The 22,697-nt window shown below is 38.4% G+C and overlaps 1 protein-coding gene across 1 annotated transcript in view; it reads left to right on the top strand.

Moving 5' to 3' along the window:
- Positions 1 to 22,697, top strand: part of CA10 (carbonic anhydrase 10) — a 184,439-nt gene that overhangs the window by 134,059 nt on the left and 27,683 nt on the right. The window contains exon 5 of the mRNA XM_021555308.2: positions 11,418 to 11,603. Coding sequence (XP_021410983.1) covers positions 11,418 to 11,603 — 186 coding nt within the window. The remainder of the gene's footprint in view (positions 1 to 11,417; positions 11,604 to 22,697) is intronic.

The following is a 22,697-nucleotide window of genomic DNA, read 5'->3' as shown; positions in this document are numbered from 1 at the left end:
AAAAATACCAACTGTGCTGAAATTTCCACTGGACTCTTGTAAGCAATATTTATTCTGATCTGCAAGAGTTAATTTCTGAAAGCTCCAGTACAGCCTAACTAATTAGTATGAACATAAGCACATTTAAAGTATTTTCCTCTTGTGCAGGCAAGAACAGCAAACCTGAGTATGAGAAGGAACTCTAAACCTCATCTTCATTAGGGATAAAGAGAGGAAGGCTGTCTTTGCACTGTCAGTGAGATGTTCAGCACCTCGCAACTCCTCAGCTTTAATTAAGCCCAAATAGGACAGAGAAATGAGCACAGAAATGCTTGTGCAAACACCCAGAGCTGGGGAAGATCCTCGTAACAGTCATTGAGAGCATTCAGCCCCAGATGGCCGCAAAGAAGGAAAAAAGGTAAAAAAAAAAAAAAAAAACCAGGAGGAAAAGCAGTTGCTGATAAATAGGACTGTAATCCATAGCTGAGTATGGACTGTTGAGTCTTCCTGGGAAGATGAGATGAATTTGTCAACAGGTTCAAACAGATGAAACATTCCTGAAACTCTTAGAATTTAGGTGATAAAATACTTCTTAAAATTAACTTTTCTTTGTGCAAAGCTGATCCTCTCTCTAGTCTAAATGGTATCTCGATTGGAAAAGCATTTTAATATGATGATTCCTAGCTAACTTTATCCCATAACTCCTTCCCTCTTTTTATTAGGGATACTTTTGCAGAGCCAGATAACTCTCTACTTTGTAAGCAAAGCAACCAAGAAAACAGAGGGGAATTGGTGGCAAATTGTCACACTAGTAAAATTTGTTTTATAATAGCTTTTTCCAGAATAGTTTTTCACAATTTCTTTAGGATTTGAGCTAATGGAAAAGTGTCTTCACTCTACGTGGAATAAGGCATATGTGGGAATGATCTAAGAGGGCAAAGGTTCTTCTTGGTGTCCAGAGTCTTGGTTTTGGGTACTTGTAAAAATACTGATTTATGCAACTGCTGCATACATGGAGCTTTATAGGAGATTGGTACGTGGAACAAAGGACTGGCTCTTCCCCTGTAGCCATGGAATCCATAAACAAGGCAGAAAATGGGGAAAAAAGCAACCAAACAAAAAAACCCAAGCCAACCAAAAATAAAAACAAAAGAGGAAAGAATTAACACAAAATTTCTTGACCAAGTTAAGCAGAGGAGTGCTCCTAAGTGAACCTGGAGCTCAAATTTATGTTGTAACCCAAATTTCCTATTCTTCTATCCACCTTGCATTGTGCATTGTCAGGGGAAAAGGTGAAGAGTTTTGGAAGAGAGGGAAGTGTCAAGAAAAGCAAAGATAGGTTCAGGACAGGAATTGGTTGTTTGTTTTTCTTTTATTTCTACCTCTTCTGCAGTTCTGCTGTTTTTTCAACATAAAAAGTATACTGATGCTTTGGAGGCAGACAAAATGAGAACAGTAAAACAATTCTCTGTTAAACTGGAACAGTAATAATTTGAGCTGGAAAGGCTAATTTATTCACCTTCTTTAAAGAAACAGAAAAAGCAGGCCAGGACAAAATAGCTCTCTTCTGCTCCACAAAAAAAAAAAAAAAAAAAAAAAAAAAAGAATCCCTGTGAAATATGCTACTAGGCAGAATAACTCACAACTTTTGCATGCCACAAAGGATTTACCTTGACACATAAGGAATTTTTTTGAGGTCATATTTCAAGTTATCTAAATGCTAGTTTACCTCCAGAGATACAGGGCTCAGGAAATTATACTGCAATAATTATGGATTTTTTTTTTTGTTGGCACTGATTTGAGAAACAGTGAAAATTGTGAATAACACTATTCTGAAAAAGTTTCTAAAAAAAGCTAATAAAACTATTGCCCTTTTCATGGCTAAAAAGCTGAGTTTATAAACTCTACATTTCCACTCATAATTTCATTAAAGCATCACCATGCTTCCTTGGCTACACCACAGCTCAGACACTGCAGTTTTCCTTAGGATCAGTTCATGGAGTGTCATGGCTGGAGGAGGCACAGGATCACAAAATACAGCAGCAGTCCTTTCATTATTTTAGAGAGTTTATGAAAACTTAATAGGCCTAGAAATTCGAACATCCTGGTAGCAAAGGAACTAGAGAAATAAATAACTACAACAAGTGGTGTTTTCTAGCTCTTGTAAAATTGAATCATTAACTTTAATAATGGTGTGTTTTGACTGTGGTGTAAAACAGATGAGCTTTGAGGGCATATCCTTTACCCTGGGCAGGAAGCTCTGTGATTCTCAGGCACTCAGATCTGCTGCTCTGCATGCACAACAACAAGAAAGGTTTCTTATTAATCTTGGCCTGTGTGAGAGGACATTCTTCTCCTCCTTTCTATTAATAAAGCTAGTAAAAAATAAAATACTTCACTTCTGTAGATGCATATATAGAGATACATAGATATAAAGATATATAGATGCAGGTAAATAAAGCAGTGAGTACATTAATAACCTACACAACACTACAGTGTTAATTATGTAACCTGAAAGAGACTTCTCTAATTAATTTAGCACAGCCTTTTTGCTAATACTATGCACAAGCAGTAAAGTAGAAGATGCATGAACAGTTTAAAAGAGAATTTCAATCAATCAACTGGCTATATCTCATCCTCTCAGCAGGGAAGGATGTGTTAGGGATGAAAGTACTGAAGAAAATGTGGAAGCAAAATCAAGATCTTAGAAAATTGGAATGTATTTATTAATATACAGTTGATCAAATGAGATTTAAGCATCAAATGTCTAATTCTGTCTTGCTAGATGGTAAACATAAGGAAATGAAAACACATTAATTTCGATATACATCCTATAATTTTTTGTCTGATCTGGAGTCCTTTGGAAAACCTCTAGCTTTTCAAGACAAGACCTCTCTGAAAGAAGAGCTCTGAAATCAGGCAGCTCAAATGGTCAGTGCATCTCAGTGTAACTCACTAAAAATGAACTCGGGCCTCTGTTTTTTAACATACTTAATTTTACATTTTGAATCCACATAAAAAAGGGAACAGCAATTTTTCATTGATCTGTATTTCTCACAAATTTGTTGGCTTCTCTGCCATTTACAACCTTTTAATATTTATGTAAGCCTTCAGATTTTGAAAAGGCAGCTCTTTTGGCATCCCTTTAGCAGAGACAAAAATTATCCTTAATAAACTTTTAATGCAGATTCTTCAAACAAAACCAAACTAAAATCTCTTTATAGACTGCACAACTACATTAGGGTAAGGCGTTCTCCAAAACCCAGTTATTCCTTTAATTACTTTTTGAATTAGCCTATTTATAAACTAAGGTTAATAAAGTAAGAGGAGCATGCAAATGCAATTTTTCCCTCCTTCATGTGATGCTTGTGACTGTCACAGCAAAGGATGAGGGTTGCTCTCAGTGGTAAAAAAGTGGCAGGGGACACACAGGATTGTGACCAGCTGAGTTCTGCAGTCAGCGAAAGTCTGGCTTAGAATGCCCCAAAATATCTTTTTTACTCACAATGGGATGCTTTGTTTTAAGGAGAGCACAATATCACTGCAAAGCTGGTGTCAGCATGCCCAGCAATTATTAGTGCAAGACACCATAAATTTGACTGCAATTGCTATGGGCTTTGTAGTTACTAACAATCAGAAATCATTGTATTAATGGAGTAGTGGAAACACAACTGATGCCTCAGGTTTTAGCTTTTATATTTTTCAGACTCTGTGCTGCTTTAGTGTGTGGGTCTGGGCTCCATACAAGGGGACAGTGAGCTCTCTGCACAGAGCAGGGAGACAAAACAATTCCTTCTCTAGCTGGGGACCAAGGACAAATGATCCAAATCTCAGCCCAAGAGCAAAAACAACGTGGGCTGGAGAGAGAAAAACAAGGAGGATGGGACTGCCTGGGCTGGAGCTGGAATGGGACAATTAGCTACAATATGCTAATGGATCAAAACTTGTAAAAGTGTGAGACCTCGAGACCAGCTGTCCATTTTTGTGACCATTTTGGGTTCACCTGGAGTACAGCCCTGGCTGGGTTCTTGCGCTGCCCAGGGTGGATCTATTGAGGCCTCCTGTCGGAATCTGAGGTATTGATGATCCCGAGATTGTAGAAAGTCTCTGTCAGCCCCGCTGCCAAAGCAGAAGCCAGAATTGGTCTGTGCTGGTTTCCAGGTTGTTTATTCTGTTTATCTCTCACATGTTCTGCTGCCCTGCCCAGCTCTGTCCTGCAGGGCAGCGTGTGGGGCTCTGCCCTCAGTGGGATGTGACAAACATTAAATACCAGAAACTCCCTGGGCTGGATTTACAATAATGTGCCAATATCTGTCACCTACGTTGGACAGTGTGTCCCCAGACTGAACCAACAGAAAAATGCCAACACCACAGTGAAACATGGAGGGCATGAAGAAGGAGAAAAAGGACAAGGCACACCCAATTTCCTCCATCTTGTCCCCTTGGGACCCCTCATCTAGAATCCTAAAATTTTACTTTTGCACCTGTGCCACACTTAATTATTCCTTATACCAAACACTCAGAGCTGTTAATTCATCCTGTAAGACTGGAAACTCTTTTCCATGGCCAGAGATCACAGACAGTGTCTCTGGGGGCTCTGTCCAGGGGGGTTCCTGACCCCTGCCAGGGTGCCAGACCTGAGGGATGCCCTGGATTCCCACAGCCTCCTAATAAATACCTACTTTATTCTTTAGCTTTGTCTAGTCTCTATTCTAGGTCAGCCTTCACAAGGCATCACAATGAAGCACTTTATTATCCCTAAAAGGCAGCATGTGGCACATGTGCTCTGTGGGGTGTTACCAGTGTCCTTGGAGCAAATTCATTCCTTCACATCCTGTGGCATATAATTATCTCAAGACTAACCATGACCCTGCGGGTCCTCTATTAAAATTATATTTTGTTACAGAATGGAGTATACATTATTGAAGCACATTATTTTGATCACTGAAATTTGACATATTGTGCTCATTAGCCACTAAGCCTAAATATTTAATTTATGAGGTTAACTCCGCATTTTTTACGGACCAGTCTCTTATGGGAAGTAAACCAGCAAAACTGCAGAGGAGTGAATGGGAAAGGTTCCTACTGAAAATAGTGCCTTAAAAGCAGAAAAAAAGTGTGTCATGCCATATACCAGCAGATGACACCTTACATTAGGCCAGTAAATGGGTTAATTAGGCTTATTAGCATCATTTCCTTTTTAAAAGTGTTCGACTGAGAAGATGAAAAGATTATGTTAATCTTTACACTTCTCTCTTACATTTTACATTTTTCACACGGGCCTTTTTTAATCAAATATTGATGATGGTGCCTGTTGTTCTTCAAAGCCCAGCAATTAGATTGCAGCTCCCTCCCAGTAAGTGGTGTTTTCTTATCTTTATTTCCCTTCTCTCCACTTTTTTTTTTTTTCATAAACACAACATAAGGTCCATTGAATTCTTGTCAGAAAAGCCACTCTGGGTATTTTATCTGATGACCAAGAAACCTACAGAGCCTGAATCCCCCAAACCCTTCCAGATCCCACAGTTCTGTCCCACAGTTGAATCCACCACTCCTGAATGAAAGCCACAGACTCCAGCTATGCCATATAAACCAGATGAGTTTTCCTTTTCTTCCTGGATGTGGCTGTCCCTGTGGGATGCAGGTAAAGGCTGTGTGGAATGGGTGGACACTTCTCTCTGCTGGCAGCAAGGAAAGCTTGCAAGAAACAGGGAATTTCCCCTAAAATTACTTTCAAAAATAAAGCATTTCCACAATTTCTGTACATAATGTTGCATACAGTGATTAAGCATAAAGGCAGGGGGAAGGTAGTAGGATAAAGTAACTCTTCAAATGTACCAATACTGATTGAAAGCACCTAAATAAAACTGCATAGCCTGTAGAAAATAATTGCTTAAATACAGTTTTGAAAACTCTTTAGTACATGTATCTCTACACACACAGAAAATTCCTCAGGACCAGGATCAAGATCTCAAAAGTTTGGAAAATCTATAGAACAGATGTCTCCTATCTGAACATGGCAATCTCATGCTTTTCTCTTCTTAAGAGAAGACTTCAAAACACTTCTTTAAAGAACTGTTAAATAACAACTCTATAAAACCATTTTATTTTCCAGCTTGGGCCCCCTCTAGCAGCAGCACGAGGAATCAACACCATAAAATGACTAAAATTAACCATAAGCACAATATTAAGAGAACGAATGTTCTCATGTAGTAGCCACTGCTGTGAAATAAATATAATTCTGCTGCAGAGAGAAAAGCAGGTTGCTCTGGCAGGTTACCTTTGAAATCCTGGTTTGGTGCAGTGCTTCCACACTGCCCCTAAAGTCAGATTTCAGATCACAGACATGAAGTCTGTGTAAACTTTGCTTTCAAGCCCTGAAGCAAAAGCAGCCTCTGCTTTGCACAAGGGAGATGAGGGTACTTTCTACAGTCCAGTCAATTTAAATCAGGGAGGACAAAACCTTATATCACAGGACATGGTCAAGATACTGTGAACAACCACCAAAATAACCCCATTGAATGAAAGGAATTTACTTGAGGGACTCAAAAGAATTATGCAGTTTATTATTGCACATAGAAACTCAAGTTCAGATAACATTAGTCAGAGAGTGAAATTTTCCATGGAACAATTCTTTTTAACTGTCATAAAATGAAGCAACCTGGCAAAGATGTTGACGTGTCCCAGTGAAACAAAAAAACGATTGTATACTTAATTTTGCATTTTTTCACCTTAAGATGCATAGACAGGGGATGCTATGACCAATTTAATATTGATGTTAATGGTTTAATGTTTCATGGAGCATCTGTCCCTCCATGGAGCTGCTCAGGGAGAGGAGCTGAGCAGAAATCTGGTGCCACGTTCCTTGGGATCCTCATGGCACTGCTGCTATTGCTGAGGAGCAGAAGCCAAAGGTAATGGCAAAGTGGTTCAGGTGCTGCTCAGAGAGGAGGAAAGTCCACAATTCCCACCTCTCCCAGAGTCTGCAAGGCTGCTTTCCTATTCTGCTGCAAAATGGCACTCCAAGAGGAAAGGATGGAAAAACCAGGCAGCAGATGATCAAAAAGTGGTTATTGCAGCACATAAAACCAGAGCACTATAACTCCTTCAAAACACAATTCAAACCTTGGTGATGGCACTAAGCCTTCTTTGGAAGGCTGTATCTATTTTTATCCTAAAGAAAGGAACATCTAATATTGCAGATAAGATCCAAGGACACCAGAGCAGGCAGCCACACACAATTGATTTTCCTGCTCCCTTACATTCATTGCTGCTCCAATGGCAGGTACTGATACAAGTTTAAAAATGTTCTTGGAACTAATCTTCAGCCCACTTTTAACTTAAATAAATCCAAAAGGTAGTATTTCACTATTTGTAAAGGCCCCAGGAAGCAGAGGGTCTGTGCCACCCCTTGAAGGTGACAATGAACTGCAGATGTAGAAAAGAATTGAAAGGCAAAGCATCCATCCCCTTTCCTCTGGAAATTCCCTGCTCACATTTCTAGCATGGCTTCACCTGAAACAGGTTTTCTTTTCTCCTACTTGGGGTTTTGAAGGCTCTTTTAACTGAGGCTATAATGTAAAGATGTAGGCCACAAAGGAAGTTATGAAAAGTGTTTTGTTCGGTACTATTTGTGAAAGAAAAGATGAAGGGAACAAAAAGCAGAGTTAGCTGGGACAAAACAAAAATGCTTCCACAGAGGCTGGGTTAAAAATCATCATTTCTGGGGGGAAGTGGGGAGGAAAGAATGTTTCTGGATTGGTTTTTATGTGGATTTTGGTTTGGTTTAGGGATTTTGCTGGGGTTTTTTTATTATTGTGGGGTTTTTCCTAATGGCCATAAAGTCTGTAGCATTTTGAGATAAATGTGCAGCAGAGAGATTGTGTTTCTTGGGTGTGCATTTTTACTGACTTTGCTTATGTTCCACCTTTTAAAGAGCAGAATTGGGACTTTTTTTGTGGTCACAGGGCCAAGTTATAAAGAGCTACCACAAGATATACAGATCTTATTGAGAAATGACGTATGGAATATATCAGCAGCCTATGCCCGTGTGGATGTCTTGCATCAAGATAAAGAAAAATACTGCTGGAGAATTATGTGCACAAAGCTCTGTGAAGCAAGAATTTAAAGTAATGAGATTAAACAGAAAATAACTACATCAGGAACATGTTAATAAATTAATTAAAACCTACCAAGGTTGAAGTGTTCCATAATTAAGATTGAAGCACATGAGAGTGCTCTCTTCTACTGGGGATTTTGCCACAGATAATACTACCTGTTTGGAAATGTTTCTAAATCTGTGAGGAAAATTAGGTCAACTGAGATTGTGGCCTGATCATTAAATTACATGATTTTGGACTTTTCTGTTTCCTCAGACCAGCTTTATGGATGATTCAGTATGTTTTCTCTACTGCAGTCTCTTTTCTAGTACATAAGATAAATGTGAATATTGATCTTTTTTAAAAAGAGGAGGTCAAGATTTAGTGCTTATTTCTTCCCCAAGTTTGTTTGCTGAGTCTTCATCTTTGTTTCATTTTCAAGCCAAAAATGCAGAGAACAAAGCAGAGCAAGAAGCAGCACAAAGGCCACCATGCTGAAGCACCTGAGATCCATCTGACTAATTAAGGAAAAAGTTATATAGATCTTAACAGGTCTTTTTTTATGAGCCTTTTACACCTATAAAAATGAAATACTGTGCTTTTTGGAGTAACAGAGACTGTTCACTGTGACAGGAAAAGGCAACATCTTTCCCATAAGGTGCCCATTATCCATACCCTTTAATTTGTAATGTACAAAATGTAGAAAATATTTCCATGTTAACTTCTACACCTGCAACCTTTTGTAAGGCCACATGCAAGTTTGCTTTCCCCAAAACCAACTTAGTTTGCTGTTCTGAAATGAATCACTGTCACTTTAAAGGCTCAGTACTATAAATATGGAGAATCCTTCTCTTATCAGTAGTGAACAAGATCAGAACCTCATTTTCCTGCAGTAGCAGTTAAAACTGCACATAGGGAAAAGAAAATATCTTATTTGCTCTGAAAAAAGCATTTGTGGGTATTGAGCTCGCAAACAGAGAGTGAACACATTCAAGTGTTTCTGTGTCCTAACTGTAAATGGTTATACTTGAAATGTACACCTGTAAAGTTGGAATTTTGGGGATGTGTAATAAACCAGACAATATCCTGAACTGCAAGAAAGAAATTCATATATGATGGTCCTTCCCATAATCAAGCACAGTCAACTACAGAGCCTGGGCAAGTCACAGTATCTCCTCACAAAAAAAAAGTTCCTCAATATTTCAGCCTTTTCATTCAGTTGTGATCTCAGTACATGGAAAATATAAGACCCTACTTCATAAATGGGCATGTCCTGCAAGTGCATTTTGGTGGTCTCTGCAGCTCCTCTTTCTTTGGGCACACACGACAATAAAACCAGTGCTTTCTTTAAACCTAAGAAGGCACAAAAAAGGGCAAAGCCTTGTGTTTTTCATATTGAAGATCTTGGGCATTGTTCTACCTAGTGCCCAGTCTGTGCCCGTGCAGGAGAATTTCAGTCTCACTTCTAGGGTTCACCTTCAGAAATGAGGTACCTCAGATGCTTCACTTATTTACTGATATTCCTGATCTGCAGCTAGACAGGAAGATTCTGGTTCCAAAAAGTCAGTACCATGCAGTTTTATGAAGTGGGAAATAAGAAAGACAAATGTTACTCTTGTTCATGAATTTGCCTCTTATCATTTCCCCTCCCTGCTCTGTGGAGAGTGATTCGATTCACACTGGAGATTATTTGGGTCACTTTTACTTGGAGAGAGAAAATAAAGGTAGCCTCATTTGATATTTATGCCAATTTAAGTAAGAAAATGGATTCTGAATATTTTTGCATAGCTGAATTTAACTGAGGGTTCAGTGAAGCATGAGCTTCCAAATGTGAATAAGAGCCTTTATCTGTTTTCCCCTGTTTGTTTTTAAACTACATTTGTTATTTATGATTAGCAATTTTGTGTCATTTATATGCAGTGTACTGAAACTGAGTTCAATAAACTAACCTTCTTTGACTTATTAAGCTAAACTTGGTATTTAATTATTATGCATGCAAGTAGAAAAAGTAAGGAGCAAAATCATTGTGGTTTATTTGCAGCAAACAGGAATATCTGTCTTTATGACTTTTAATAAAAAAATTATTACTGTTTATTTTAAATTGGAATAAACACCAAAAAAAAAGAACATCTGTATCAAAGTGTAAAGAACCACAACAATCAAAATCTGTTTGATCTCCTCCATTTCATTCAAGTGCACAATCTGTTCCATGTAACTTTTTACAACGTACTGTGAAAGAAAATAAGTCATTTAAACTCAGTAATTAGTATTATAGATAAAATGACACTGCAGCAATGTTAATTACCATAACACTGATGTAGTATAGGATATAATACATAATAGTCATATCTTTAATTTTACATTGAAGTGCAACAAAGCATATTGTTGCTACACTTCTGCTTCTTAAATTAAATGAATGTTATTCAAGTGTACATTTGTATCCATGCAGAATATTTTTAAATAAATAAAAACTCTAATTCAAACTGGTATATTTGACTTTCTAATGGCTTAAATTAAAAACTTCTTGATCTAGAAACTTTTTCTAAGACAGTGGAAATCATGACAGAATTATATTCCGTATGAAAAATTTCTGCAATCATTTTCTTTTTCCTTACAGCAGCTGTAAATCAGTTTGCAAATGAAGCACAACATTCAGCCTTTTAAAAAATAAAGATTAATCTCAAGGAGCTATTTGATGTGTAGAAGGAACTAGACATATATAATCAAATTGGAATTAATTCTGTACTTCTCTGGCTAAAAGACCTGACAATTGTTCACATAAAATATTTATAATAAAACAAAGAGACTTTCATGGAAAGGCAGTGAAAGTTTTTTTCTATGGCTCTAGGAGGCATAGAGTTCCCTATTAATGAAAAATTGCATCTCAGCTTCTTGCACCACCTTTATTTTTGGGTAACTTTGTTATAAATATTAGAAGAAGGGGGGAAATTAAATTTCAGATTTGTTCAAGTGTAGTTTAATAACTTATGTCAGCTGAAATGTTCCCATTTCCTGTGCAGAAATTTTCAAATGAAGCCATTATTCAGACCTGGCAAGAAAAGTACTCTAAAAACCTACTTAATTGGAAGTGCAACAGTCCTATTTACCACGTCAGCCCAAGGCTAAAATGCGTATGTAGGGTTTTAGCAAAATATTTGAATACACAGTGTAAGGTTCATACAGAAATTGAAGTGTGACCTGAGGTTGGTTGTTCCATCTCACAGCCACAAGACGCATCGCCGTATTTGAGCGAAAAGCAAAATCGCCAATCAGTTTGTAAGGTTTGCAGATTATTTTGAAAAAACACTTTTTTTTTTTCCTTTTCTCCGCTTTGTTTAGGTCAGTGGGACGATGTACAACACGGGGAGACACGTGTCCCTGCGGTTAGACAAGGAGCACCTGGTGAACATCTCGGGGGGCCCCATGACCTACAGCCACCGCCTGGAGGAAATCCGGTTACACTTCGGCAGCGAGGACAGCCAGGGATCAGAGCACCTCCTCAATGGCCAGGCCTTTTCTGGAGAGGTATGTCACCACTAGGAATTGCCCACCTCTTATTTCTGCCTGAGGGGATTTGGGAGTTAATCTGTAAAAATTGTTTTCTTGTAGCCATTCTGAAAATCAGGGAGTTGTTTTGTTGTTTTTTTTTTTCTTTTTTAACCAAGCACTGCAAATTTTGTGACTCATATCCACAAATGACACTGCTGTGTTTATTGTATATAGAGACGCCCTCTATCCTCATCTGTGCTACTTACAAAGTAATCAGGTCTCTTTGGATGGGGCCTTTATGTCTCTTGTGAAGGCAAGTATGAGATTAACTACAAAGTAATGCTTCAAATTCCCACAGAAGTGCTACTTTTGCTTCTTACTGGTGCATAACACTTCAGATTGAGAACCATCCTACCTTTGATTCATGCATAAACAAGGCAATACTTGATTCTAGAGATTACTCCACAGAATTCTGCTCAAGAAATACAGTGAACTGCACACATAGTCCCTGGCAGAATAGTAATGTTTTATGTTAAATATGTGTCTATAACATGTATTTCCTGTCCCAAGAAAGACCATAATTTCTCGATCCTGTTACCTATTCCAGAATGGCTCATTATTCTTGCTGGATAAATATTTTAGTGGCTTAGATGGGACCCTTTTTCAAGATTTACAGTAAAGTTTGCAGACTTTCTGGGACAAAAAAAAAAAAGGAATCCATCCATTTTCCTTATATACAAGTATTTTCTCATAAAAAAAGATGCATGAAGTTTGGAGTACCCCATCCTCCTCCAGTTTAGGCTGTGAACGACACAGTGTCCAACTCTACAACTCAAAATAATGTTTCACAATAATTCTCTGTTACTTTAGGGATTATTTTTAAAGCCACTCTGCTGCCATTCTTTCAGAATACCAAAAAATAACAGCTTTTTCATCATAAAGCACTTATTTTCTCAGAGATGAGTAATCAAATTAACATCTGTATTATGCATCACAGACTGCTGGTGAGTCACTTAATGTGTGGTATTTTCTTTGGCACTGAGCAACAGCAGTTATTTAAGAGTAAGAAATTAATTGCAGCATTGTCATATGATGATTTTATAATTGATAGTAATCATTGGCTTTGTTTTATAAGCTACATATAGCCTGTGGCAGCTTTTTTGTGAAATTACTAATGTCTTACGCAACTGATTTTGGTTGCCTTTGTTCAATTCTATAAGTGAACCCATCATGTATTGCTCCTTTAAGCATTGAAAAGTAAAGGATGCTGTATTAAACAAGGTCTTTGCTTTGCTGTTCAGACAATATTCAAACAAAAAAAAGGTGGACTGAACATGAAAGTAAAAATCTGGTTGAAACATACCATGACACTTGTGATGTAGCACCACCATTTCAGATGCTTGAAAAAGAGTTTTTAAGATTTTAATTCATCAATCCTAGACTATAACAATGTAAAAATGTAGAGCATTGTTTGTCAATACTTATATTAGCTAGGCTCTTCTAGTTTTGAAAGTTGGAGTTCTGAAGTACTATTAATATTTGGTGTTTTTTAACAGAGACCTCAACATTTTTTAATAAAAGCAGACAACTGAGCTTAGTGGAAGCTGCTGTCAGTCAGGCACAGCTGGATCTGCAGTGTGTGCAGGATTCATCTTGTTGCCTGAATCCTCCTGCAGTGAATAGAAAGAGCCCAGCACCTTCGAAGGATTAATCAGTCCTGACAGCCAGAGCTGCATCTCTCAGGACAGGGCAAATCACTCTGTGGAGATGCATTTCCCTTGACAACAGAGCACAGACAAACAGCAGGCAGAGGGGTTGGGATTCAAGGACTCCCTTTCAGATACTCAGATGAATTCTGTCCTTTGAAGGTGTGTTCTTCAAGGTTTCAAAATCTGTTTTGGGCAGGTAGAAAGGTCAAGCATTAATTACTAATTTGAGCATATACCCACACAGTTAAGTGTTACTTCTAGAACACACTAATCCAAAGTACAAGCCCAGATGCAAATCAGCTGAATGGCTGCAGATTTCCAGGGAAGGACAGCAGCTGATGGAGTTCTTTGAGTGTCCATCCACCCATGCAAGTGCTGCCTGCATAAATGAGAGCTCTTCCACAAGCTCTCAGCACTGGGGGATGTAACATCTACATCTCCCAGCAGTGAGAGGGGCAATGCTGTAAAGAAGCCAGCTGACTTCCCAGGAGAGTGTGTCTGTGATCTCACGGGTGCTTTCAAGGCTTGATGCTAATTACTATTCACTCCTGCCTTAGATAATGGTGTGAGTGGAGATGGGATAAAGAAAAATAACTGCCTAGGTTCATTAGTCTAATTTAGCTGGTGCAGGTAAGAATAGCAATGAATATTTGCTGGCTTAGGCTGTAGGAGCCAGGAGTGCACTGTGTGGCTGCTGATTGCAGACTGAGCTGCCAGGGCTGGCCCTGTTACTGCTGGTTTCAGCTGTGTTGGACAAACCCTCTGTGGGCTTTCCAGAAACCTCTGTGTCACTGGGGAAACACTTCTGGTTTTGCTTTAATTGAGTTTTAGTGAGGAGGGAATGAGCCCAGGCAGGGAATTGATGTAATAAGCTGTTAAGAGCTTCCTACTGCCTGACAAAAACCAATTGCTGGCTGGCTCTGAGAACTGGCATGCTAATAAGCCAATTAAAGAGTAAAACACACCCCTGTGAGCTTCACATTTTAAAATTAACAAACCCCAGGAATTTTTTTTTTAATTCTGAGTACACGTAGCAGGACAGGCTGGCCCCCTCCACGTGGCCAGGTCCCTTCCCAAGGAGCCTGCCAGATAATTGAACTGATGTTTAAATAGTTCAAACTTAAGGGCTTTAAACTGTGGATCAGATTATCAACATGTTTGGCACTGGTAACATGGAAAGGGGCAGGCTTTGTTATGCTTAAATAAATAAATGGACTATTTACTTGTCCCTGTGATATAGACTCAAGTGGGTTTAATTCCCTGTTCTTTGCAGGAGCATCCTACTGTATTATAATGATTAAAAGAAAATCTTGGCTTAGGCAAAGTCTCCAACTAAGACACCAATCATTTGTGTCTGCTGCCTAATGCCTCTATGCAAAACAGGTTTTAATGCATCAGAGTCTCTATCATTTAATAAAAAAGCCCATTTTCCATATAATCAGCAGAATTGGCCTGAGTGCCTTAGCTAAGGTCCTGTCTGTCTTGTTAAAATAAAATGGTAACAACTTCCAAAAGGTTCATGGTAAAAATGGGACCCTTAAACTTTACCATGTGGCAAAGTCATAAAAAACTTTTATGGTCAATTTTTTTTCCTAAGCATAAAAATGAAAAATATGCTTCAGGAGACCTCAAATCACTTTGCTGCTGTGCATTGTGACAGCCTTATCACTGCCAAGGCAGAAAGTCAAGGAGCTTAATTATTTGGGGTTATGCACTTTTCACAAACTCAGTGGCTGGACACTTTCAAACAAGGGACCATAGTCCACAACACATGAAAAAAAAAATTCTTCTTTGCCCACCCTTCCAAAAACCCATAGATCAATTATAAACACACAATTATTTAATTTGCTACAGAAGAATTAAAATGAAAGTGAGAGCAGGATCTGAATAAATGGACAAGTATTGCTGTACACACAGTTTGGAGCTGAGATTTACTGCTGCTAAAAGCTGCTGAGAAAACCAACACAAAAATACAAGAAAATGAAGATAAAAGGAAGAAACTTGAAGTTCTGAAACACCAGTCTCCTCTTGCTACTGCCATTTCTTTAACTGCAGGAGTGTTCTGTGTGAGTAGGGGACTTGTAGTGGTAGTAAAGGATTACTTATAGGGAAATCAGTGTTGTAAATCCAACTTGGGATATTTTTAGATAAGATGTAAGATAGACAGTTTATGAGAGCCAGCCAGCCAGCTGGGGTAATTTAATCCAGCCTGTACCAGAATTAGAGTATTCTGAATTGTTACATCACAAACAGTGGCTCAGTTACTGAGACCTTCTGTACACCCCAGACTTGCCTGTGAAGTTCCAAACAACCTCCCCAAAACACCTCATGGTGGTGTCATTTATAGAGGAAAGCTTGAAATCAGATTGTATTAGCACATCATCCTTCCTCTTAAATCAGTGGATTGAATCAGTGATGCCACTGAGGAGGGAGGGCAGGAATCACTACTTCTTCCTAACCCCACTCCTCCAGGTGCTCAGAGAGCCAGCTGTGAGCAGCCCCTACTACACCCCAGCATTGCTGCCAACAGCTCGAAGAAGGAAGTTCAAAATTCTGATTTTTCAGTTGTCACAGGCCACTGGTATTACATTTTGGAGCCTCTCTTGGAAGTGGAGCAGGTCATTTTTAAGTATTTCATCCATAAGATAAATGTACAATATTCCAGTGCTTATTAACGTTGAAAAATCAGCCTCTGGAAAAAGTATCAGCTGAGGGAACATGTGTCTAAAGGAAGGGAGACTTAGTAAAATCTCTATAACCTTAAGATTAATGTTGAGCTTGAAAGGAGAAAGTCAGTAGATAATGAGTTAAATTGCTATAGGAACAGAATATAAATCAGGGAGAGGTGGTAGGATTGTCATCTCTAAAGTATAAGGAGACTGCTCACATAAGTAATTCAAAATCACTGGGAGATGAATATGTGCTTCAGTTGTTAGAATGCACCTCTGTCCTCACAAAAGGTTACAGATGGGTTCACCCAAAATTTTATACAATCTCAATAAAAAGCAGGGTTGAAGTCCAAAAAGAGTTATTTACAGAATATTCTTCATTGAAGGAACCCACAAGGATCATCAAGTGGAACCCTTAAGTGAATGGCCTGTACAGGGTTATTGAGTCTTTCTAAACCAAATTCCATTTTATGTTTTAAGTTAAATGGGCTTTTACTGCTTGTTAATATAAGAAAATGCAGCTGGTGTTTCTTACCAAGAAAACCTCTCCTTCTGAACCAGTCTGTTGGAGCCCACAAGGAGGATTACTTTCCAGAAACAGGGAACTGGAATTTTTGTGGTGTATTTTACATCAAAAGACACTAAGTGCTAGAAATACATCTTAATCCTTACTGACATTCAAAACCTTTAACTTTTCATGTTTAACTTTGTTGGAGTAGTTGACTTTTAACTTATGTTCCTGTAATTTTTTGGCTAGACAGTCATCTTCAAGCCACAGGTAAAATACACTTGTTAAATAAAAATCCCAAACCTCAATAGCCATGAGAAGTTCTATAATCAATTGAAGGTGTAGCAACTATAAATCATTGATCATAAATACATAAATAGCAAAAATAGACAGCAAGTACAGCTCATTTTTATAGAAATGGCCACACTGCCAGGCAGCACCAGGGTACTCTCACAGTCACAGGTTTACATTTAGTGCTACTGTAGCCACGATGCCATTTTCAAAGGAAAATTAAGTTTTATCCCTCCCTTGGGAAAAACCCTTAATTACACAAATCAAGTTATATGATGACCAAATTTTATAACAGTAATAAAGAATTTTACTTTGAGTATAATCAGCTTCTCCTATAATAAATAGCATTCCTGTTATTTTTTCACCTGTCCAGAACTTGATTAGCAGTAGAAATACAAATAAGTCTTCATTTTTTTTTTCCAAAGGGAAGAAGTTACAGTGCATACTACAGGCCTAAGTGTGCATTTTATGATAGTTCAGGCAAAACAGGAAAAGTCAAATGGTTTTATTTGTAGCAAGTTGTAAAAGGGTGTTTCTCTTGGTGGATAAATCCCAGAAATTCAATTATTGCCCCAACAGGAATTGGGATTGGACCTGATGCAGCTATAGTTCTTCATGGATACAAACTAAGAAAAAGACACAGGGGCAGAATTACATATTTATGTCTTTTAGCAGAAAGACTGACAATAATATATAATTGAAAGGAACAGTAATTTAATTTTATAATCCCAAACAACCATTAGAAGCCATTTGGAGAATGAATGATGTTCAGAACAAGTTCTAAAATATGAGACTGAATTTTAGGTATCCAAGTAGGAATTTGATCTTTGCTTTAGGCTTTATTTTACTCAGATTACTGAGGTATTTGCATGGTCACTGGAGATGAAAAGTTATAGTTCACATCAAATGAAGAACCTTTACTGCAGTCTTTTAGTACATCATCATTCTGATTATTCAATCATGCTAAAATTGCACTAAGTTTTTTTGGAATAATTTAATACATTAATTTCAGACAACAAAACAATACAGAGGCACCTGATTTCTGTAGGTCATTAGCTGATTTCTAGAAAGCATCTTTAAATATTTGAAAATTTTGTGTATTGTATTTAAGGGAGTTTCCCTTCAAGCACTGAATGTCAGGCTGTTGAATTTGGGTACCAGCTGCTACTACACTGATGTTCTTTGTCATTTCCACTGACATGCAACAGGACATTCCCTTCCAAATCAGTTCTAGTAAGAACCAGAAATGTTTCTCTTTTTGCTCACTGGAGCCTGAAAACATCCACATTCCCTAGATTTCTTCATGCTTTACTAAAGCACATGATTATTCCTGGATTTTACATAGCAAATTCCAGGTGCTTGATATAAGGAGTTCCATTTCTGGCGGCCAGAATTTTTTCTTTCTGTCTTTTGCTTTCTGAGGATTTTGGGATACAAGCCCTATAGATGCTGTCTGCTTTACACTGAATTTCAAGAAACTCTACAGGCAGATTTTTAGAGGGGTTGTATTCCGTTATCTACACATATGTGGGCATTTCTTGCCAGAAAACCTTCCTTTGTTGGAAATTACTTTTGTGAATCTTATGAACTCTCCATCCATTAGTAAAATTGCAGGAACCATTCAAACAAATGCCAAGCTTTGTTGTGACAATGTCAGTTCCTTAATGTAGCATGTGACACAGCAAAATATCTGCAGGGAATAATAAATATTGAATTTCTTAGATACCAAGTGAAGCAGATTCCGTTAGTAATAAATACATTTTTGCACATGTTTACTTTTTGGTTACCAACTGTTCTCCTTTTTGCAGGGAGGGAGAAGTGGAAGAGATTGTCCATGTACTGAGAGCACAGTCTGTCACTGACTGTAATCTAAATCCCTCCGGTGCCTCAATTTTAAAATCCAGCATTGTAAAGCAATAAGGTGGAGTTTTTCTGCTTAGAGTAGCAGCTGTAGGATTTGCTTTTTTAAACCACTGGAACATGAAAACATTCAGCACTCTAAACCTCCAGTGTCACTTTTGAAGTATTCACTTTACCTCATTCCAAATTATTATCATTTGTCTGGGGTGACTTAACTTGCTACAGGATGACTCTTTAATTAAAGAGCAATTTATCTCTGCAGGCAAAAAACAGTGTTCATTTTGAAATGGGTTTTCTTTTATGTCACTTGGTAATCAGTTTTCCATTACACCTTTTATAAGTTTTAACATTTTCCCCAAATATATTTAATGTACTGTTCCAAAGAAAGGAGTAATCCTACTAACAACCTGTACAAAAGCCCTTGCAGCTACTATGGGCAACCACAAAAGAAATTAAAAAGCAATGAAAGACATTTTATTATTATAATTTAGCAAAACAATAAAAAACAGTGAGCAGTTACTGTAAACCTTACCTTGGGCAAAACCCTCATGGAGACTGGTCTGAGGTAAAAATATGATTTGGCATTTCTGTACTAAGTGTGGACTGCAAAAATCCCTGTTAGCCTCATCTGTCCTCACTGATAGCACCCCTGGGATGGATGAGGGATGCTGGGCATCAGATAATAAATAGGAGAGCCCAGGGTTAATGACAGATGAGGATCCACTGAAGCTCCTGAGCCTGTTTGGTGCTGAGCACTCACACCCCACGCAAATTTGTCTCAGTAAATGCTTAAGTGGGATCAAACCCAGCTAATTCTGATAGCCAGCCCAGCCCTTGCACTCAGACAGTGGGGAGTCAATTTGGAAACTTACCTTTAGTAATTTTTATTTTACTCCATAAAAATGGAAAAGCTTCAGACAGCAAATGTGACCCTAATTGCCAAGAGTGTGAACTCAATGGCACAGTCCTCTTGTGGGAGGTGGGAATTCCAGGCACAGGAGGCAGCCACAGCAGGTTTTCCTCATCCCAAATAGATGTGCTAGTGACTGTTCCTTGAGAGACAAGGCCAGTGGGGATTGGGAGCACCACATCTGTCTAGGACTGAAGGAGCCAGGAGCTGTTCCAGCTCCCGCTTTTCTGTCCTCACCAGGAATAATCCCTGTTTCCTAAGACACAGCTCCCTGAAATTCAGATTATTTCTGTAGCTTCAGCGACTCTTTTGATAGGTCTTTGTCCCTTTTTGTTTAACAGTTTCTTATGACACATTTCAATATTGTAGCAAAAAGCCAACTAAATCATGTCATTTCCAGCTGCCTTTTTATTACATTTTCACGGGTTGCTGGGAGTGGCAGAGTGAGAATTTTCATTTAGAATACTGACTTGACTTTCCTCCATCACTGTAGACCTTTCCTGGCATGCACTGCCTTCCAGAAAGTGAAAAATACTTTAAATTTGAAGTATTTTATTTTAGTCATCTCTGTAATTTCCATAAAGACTAGGAAGGAAATACTGCTAAATTTTGTTTTCTTTAAACAAAATTGTGATAGATAATGGACTGGGATGTTTTATGAACAATAAAGGGAAGGAAATTCATTTTTGTTATAATTTCAGAAGGATATATTTCTAAAATTATTAAAATTAGAACATTTTTTCATGTATAGCTATTTTAAAACAGCATGCAAGTGGTAGCAGCCACAATGGCATCCGTGCTAACACTCTGAAGAATTAAAATTGACACAGTTAAGCCACATTTATTCCAAGTCAGTTTTCTTTCCATTTATCTTTTAATATCTCACATTTATCTGTCTGTATTCTTCTCTTTGTATAAACTAACTGGATGTTACAGCATACACCTGCCAAACTGTGATGGTTTAAAATTCAGTAGGAATTAATTAATTATGTTCAGCTAATTTTCAGTGCTTTGTTTGGGGTTTTTAATGTATCTGCCATGAAAACATTTTGTCACTGATGATTTGCCATAGGCACATTAGAAAAGCACCATATACCAAAGCACTGTAACTCTGAAAGTTCTATCAAAGGCAAAGAGAGTTCAGAATTTTAACTAAAAAAGGCAAGTCCATTACTGTCCATCTCCTTCTATCATCTCAAACTTTATTTACTTTTACTTATCTCTAAGTATGAACTTGCCACTACTATACTACTTTGCTAATAACAGAACCAGTTGGCAACACAGCCTTCATCTGCTTAACCTTCAGTGTAGGACTGGCCAGAAACAGCTGACACATCCTCTCAAATGCAAAATTCTTATGAATAAAGAAAATAGATTTTTTAAAAAATTTTTTCCAAGGCGTGTTCGATGTGAACAGTATATTTTTGGTGGTTTTTGTTATATGAATCTTTGTTCTTCTCCAGTTCAGCAATTTCTTTCCCATTTCCTCTGGCAATCAAAGCACAGAGTGATCAAGGCCTGAGCTATCAGTCCCATACAGCACCTCCAGCCCAGCCTGAGGCTTTGAAGTCCATGTTCACAGCACAGCGTGGGGGGATGCTCCCATGCTGACACAAGAATCAATCTGACAGCATCCATGGCTACAGGAGCTCAGCCACCCAGTTCTCATTACCTGCTGCTCTTTTGCCTCCCTCAAGACTGAAGTATCCTGGGGAGGTTGTGCAGACCCAACTTCTTCCTGCTCCAATCCACCAAACTCTCAGTGCAGCACTTGCTCTGCACTAAAATTCATTAAATAATGCATTAGAGGAGCATGGCTTTCAAATTGGGGTTCTACTAAGATTCTCCAGAAGAAGCAAACTTTTAGCCTCTTTTTTATTTTATATTCTGGGAGAACAGAAAAGCTTATGGTAATGTGCTTAAATGATAAATTAGCATACTTGCCTGAAATAAGGAGTTCTGATTCAGAAAAGGATAAAAGACTTCTAAGTACTACTACGTGTACCACTGTCAAGTGCTTTAGAAGACAGGTTAGTGTTCATTGCTTTCTCTCTTCACATTAAAAAAACAGGTAAGGATCAATAAAATATCACCAAAAATGCTACCAATAAAAACATCATTAAAAATTCATAAAGCATTTGCAGAACTATCCACCATGGGCAGAATGTGAAGCCCTCTTTACCACACACTCCTTTAGCAGGACGTGCCTGTATTTCAAAGACAAAAACTAATCATGAAAGGACCAGACAGAGCTCCCATTCCTGGTCTGAATATTGTGGTTTTGGAGCTCATGGGCTGTTCTGAAGGGTATTGTGGCACTGACCTGCGGAGCCAGTTTTACTCAAATCACAAATTAGCACACCAAGACTGCTACAGGTATTTTATATTTTGTCACATTTCTTTTTTTTTTTTTTTTTTTTCCTTCAGAGCAGTGGAGGCAGTGAGTTATTTCCAGTGAGGTGGCTCATGGACAAGCCTGGGAGGGTGGTGCTGGTGTGGTTTCAGCAGTACAACCCATCCCTGACCCTTCCTGATTTGGGCATGTCTTGGTTTGAAAAGACGGGTGTCAGCTAAGGAAGGCAGGTGCCTCCCCTGAAATGGAAAAATGTAAACCCCTTCCCTCTGAATTGTTATAAATTAAGGGGGGCTCAGGCAAAAATATGGGAGCAGGAATAACAGTTCTTTATTCTGGACGAAAATAAAAAACGAGAAAAATAAAATAAACAATGCAGTGAACCAAACCAACACTGACAGAGTCAGAATACAACCTGACATCCTGTTGGTGTTGGCAGCAGTCGTGTTGGGAATTGTGGCTGCAGTCCTGGAGTGGCAGGTGTGGTTCTGTTGGAGCAGTGATCCTGTAAAAAAGGTCTGCAGACTTCCTGCAGTAGAAGAGGCAGCTGCTCCTCTGGGAAATCCAGTGCAGGAAAAGCTGTGCTTGTGTTCCAGAAACTCCAGATTATATCCAGGTAGGAATGCTTGGCTCCTCCCTCTGGGTGGAGCATCTCCCAGTGGGATGTTACAGTTTTTATCAGTCACACAGTGACATTCAGTAGCTCATTATCAGCAGATAATGAGAGAGGATTGGTTGTAGAAGAGATAAGGAAAACAGCTCACTTAACAGAAGACAACTGCTACACAGATGGTAATAGAATACATCTTGCTTCTCAGTCTGGGACAGGG

The sequence above is a fragment of the Lonchura striata genome, chromosome 19, assembly GCF_046129695.1.
Source record: "Lonchura striata isolate bLonStr1 chromosome 19, bLonStr1.mat, whole genome shotgun sequence".
NCBI classification, from domain to species: Eukaryota; Metazoa; Chordata; class Aves; order Passeriformes; family Estrildidae; genus Lonchura; species Lonchura striata.
The sequence above is the reverse complement of the archived record's forward strand: the minus strand, read 5'-3'. Positions and strand labels throughout refer to the sequence as shown.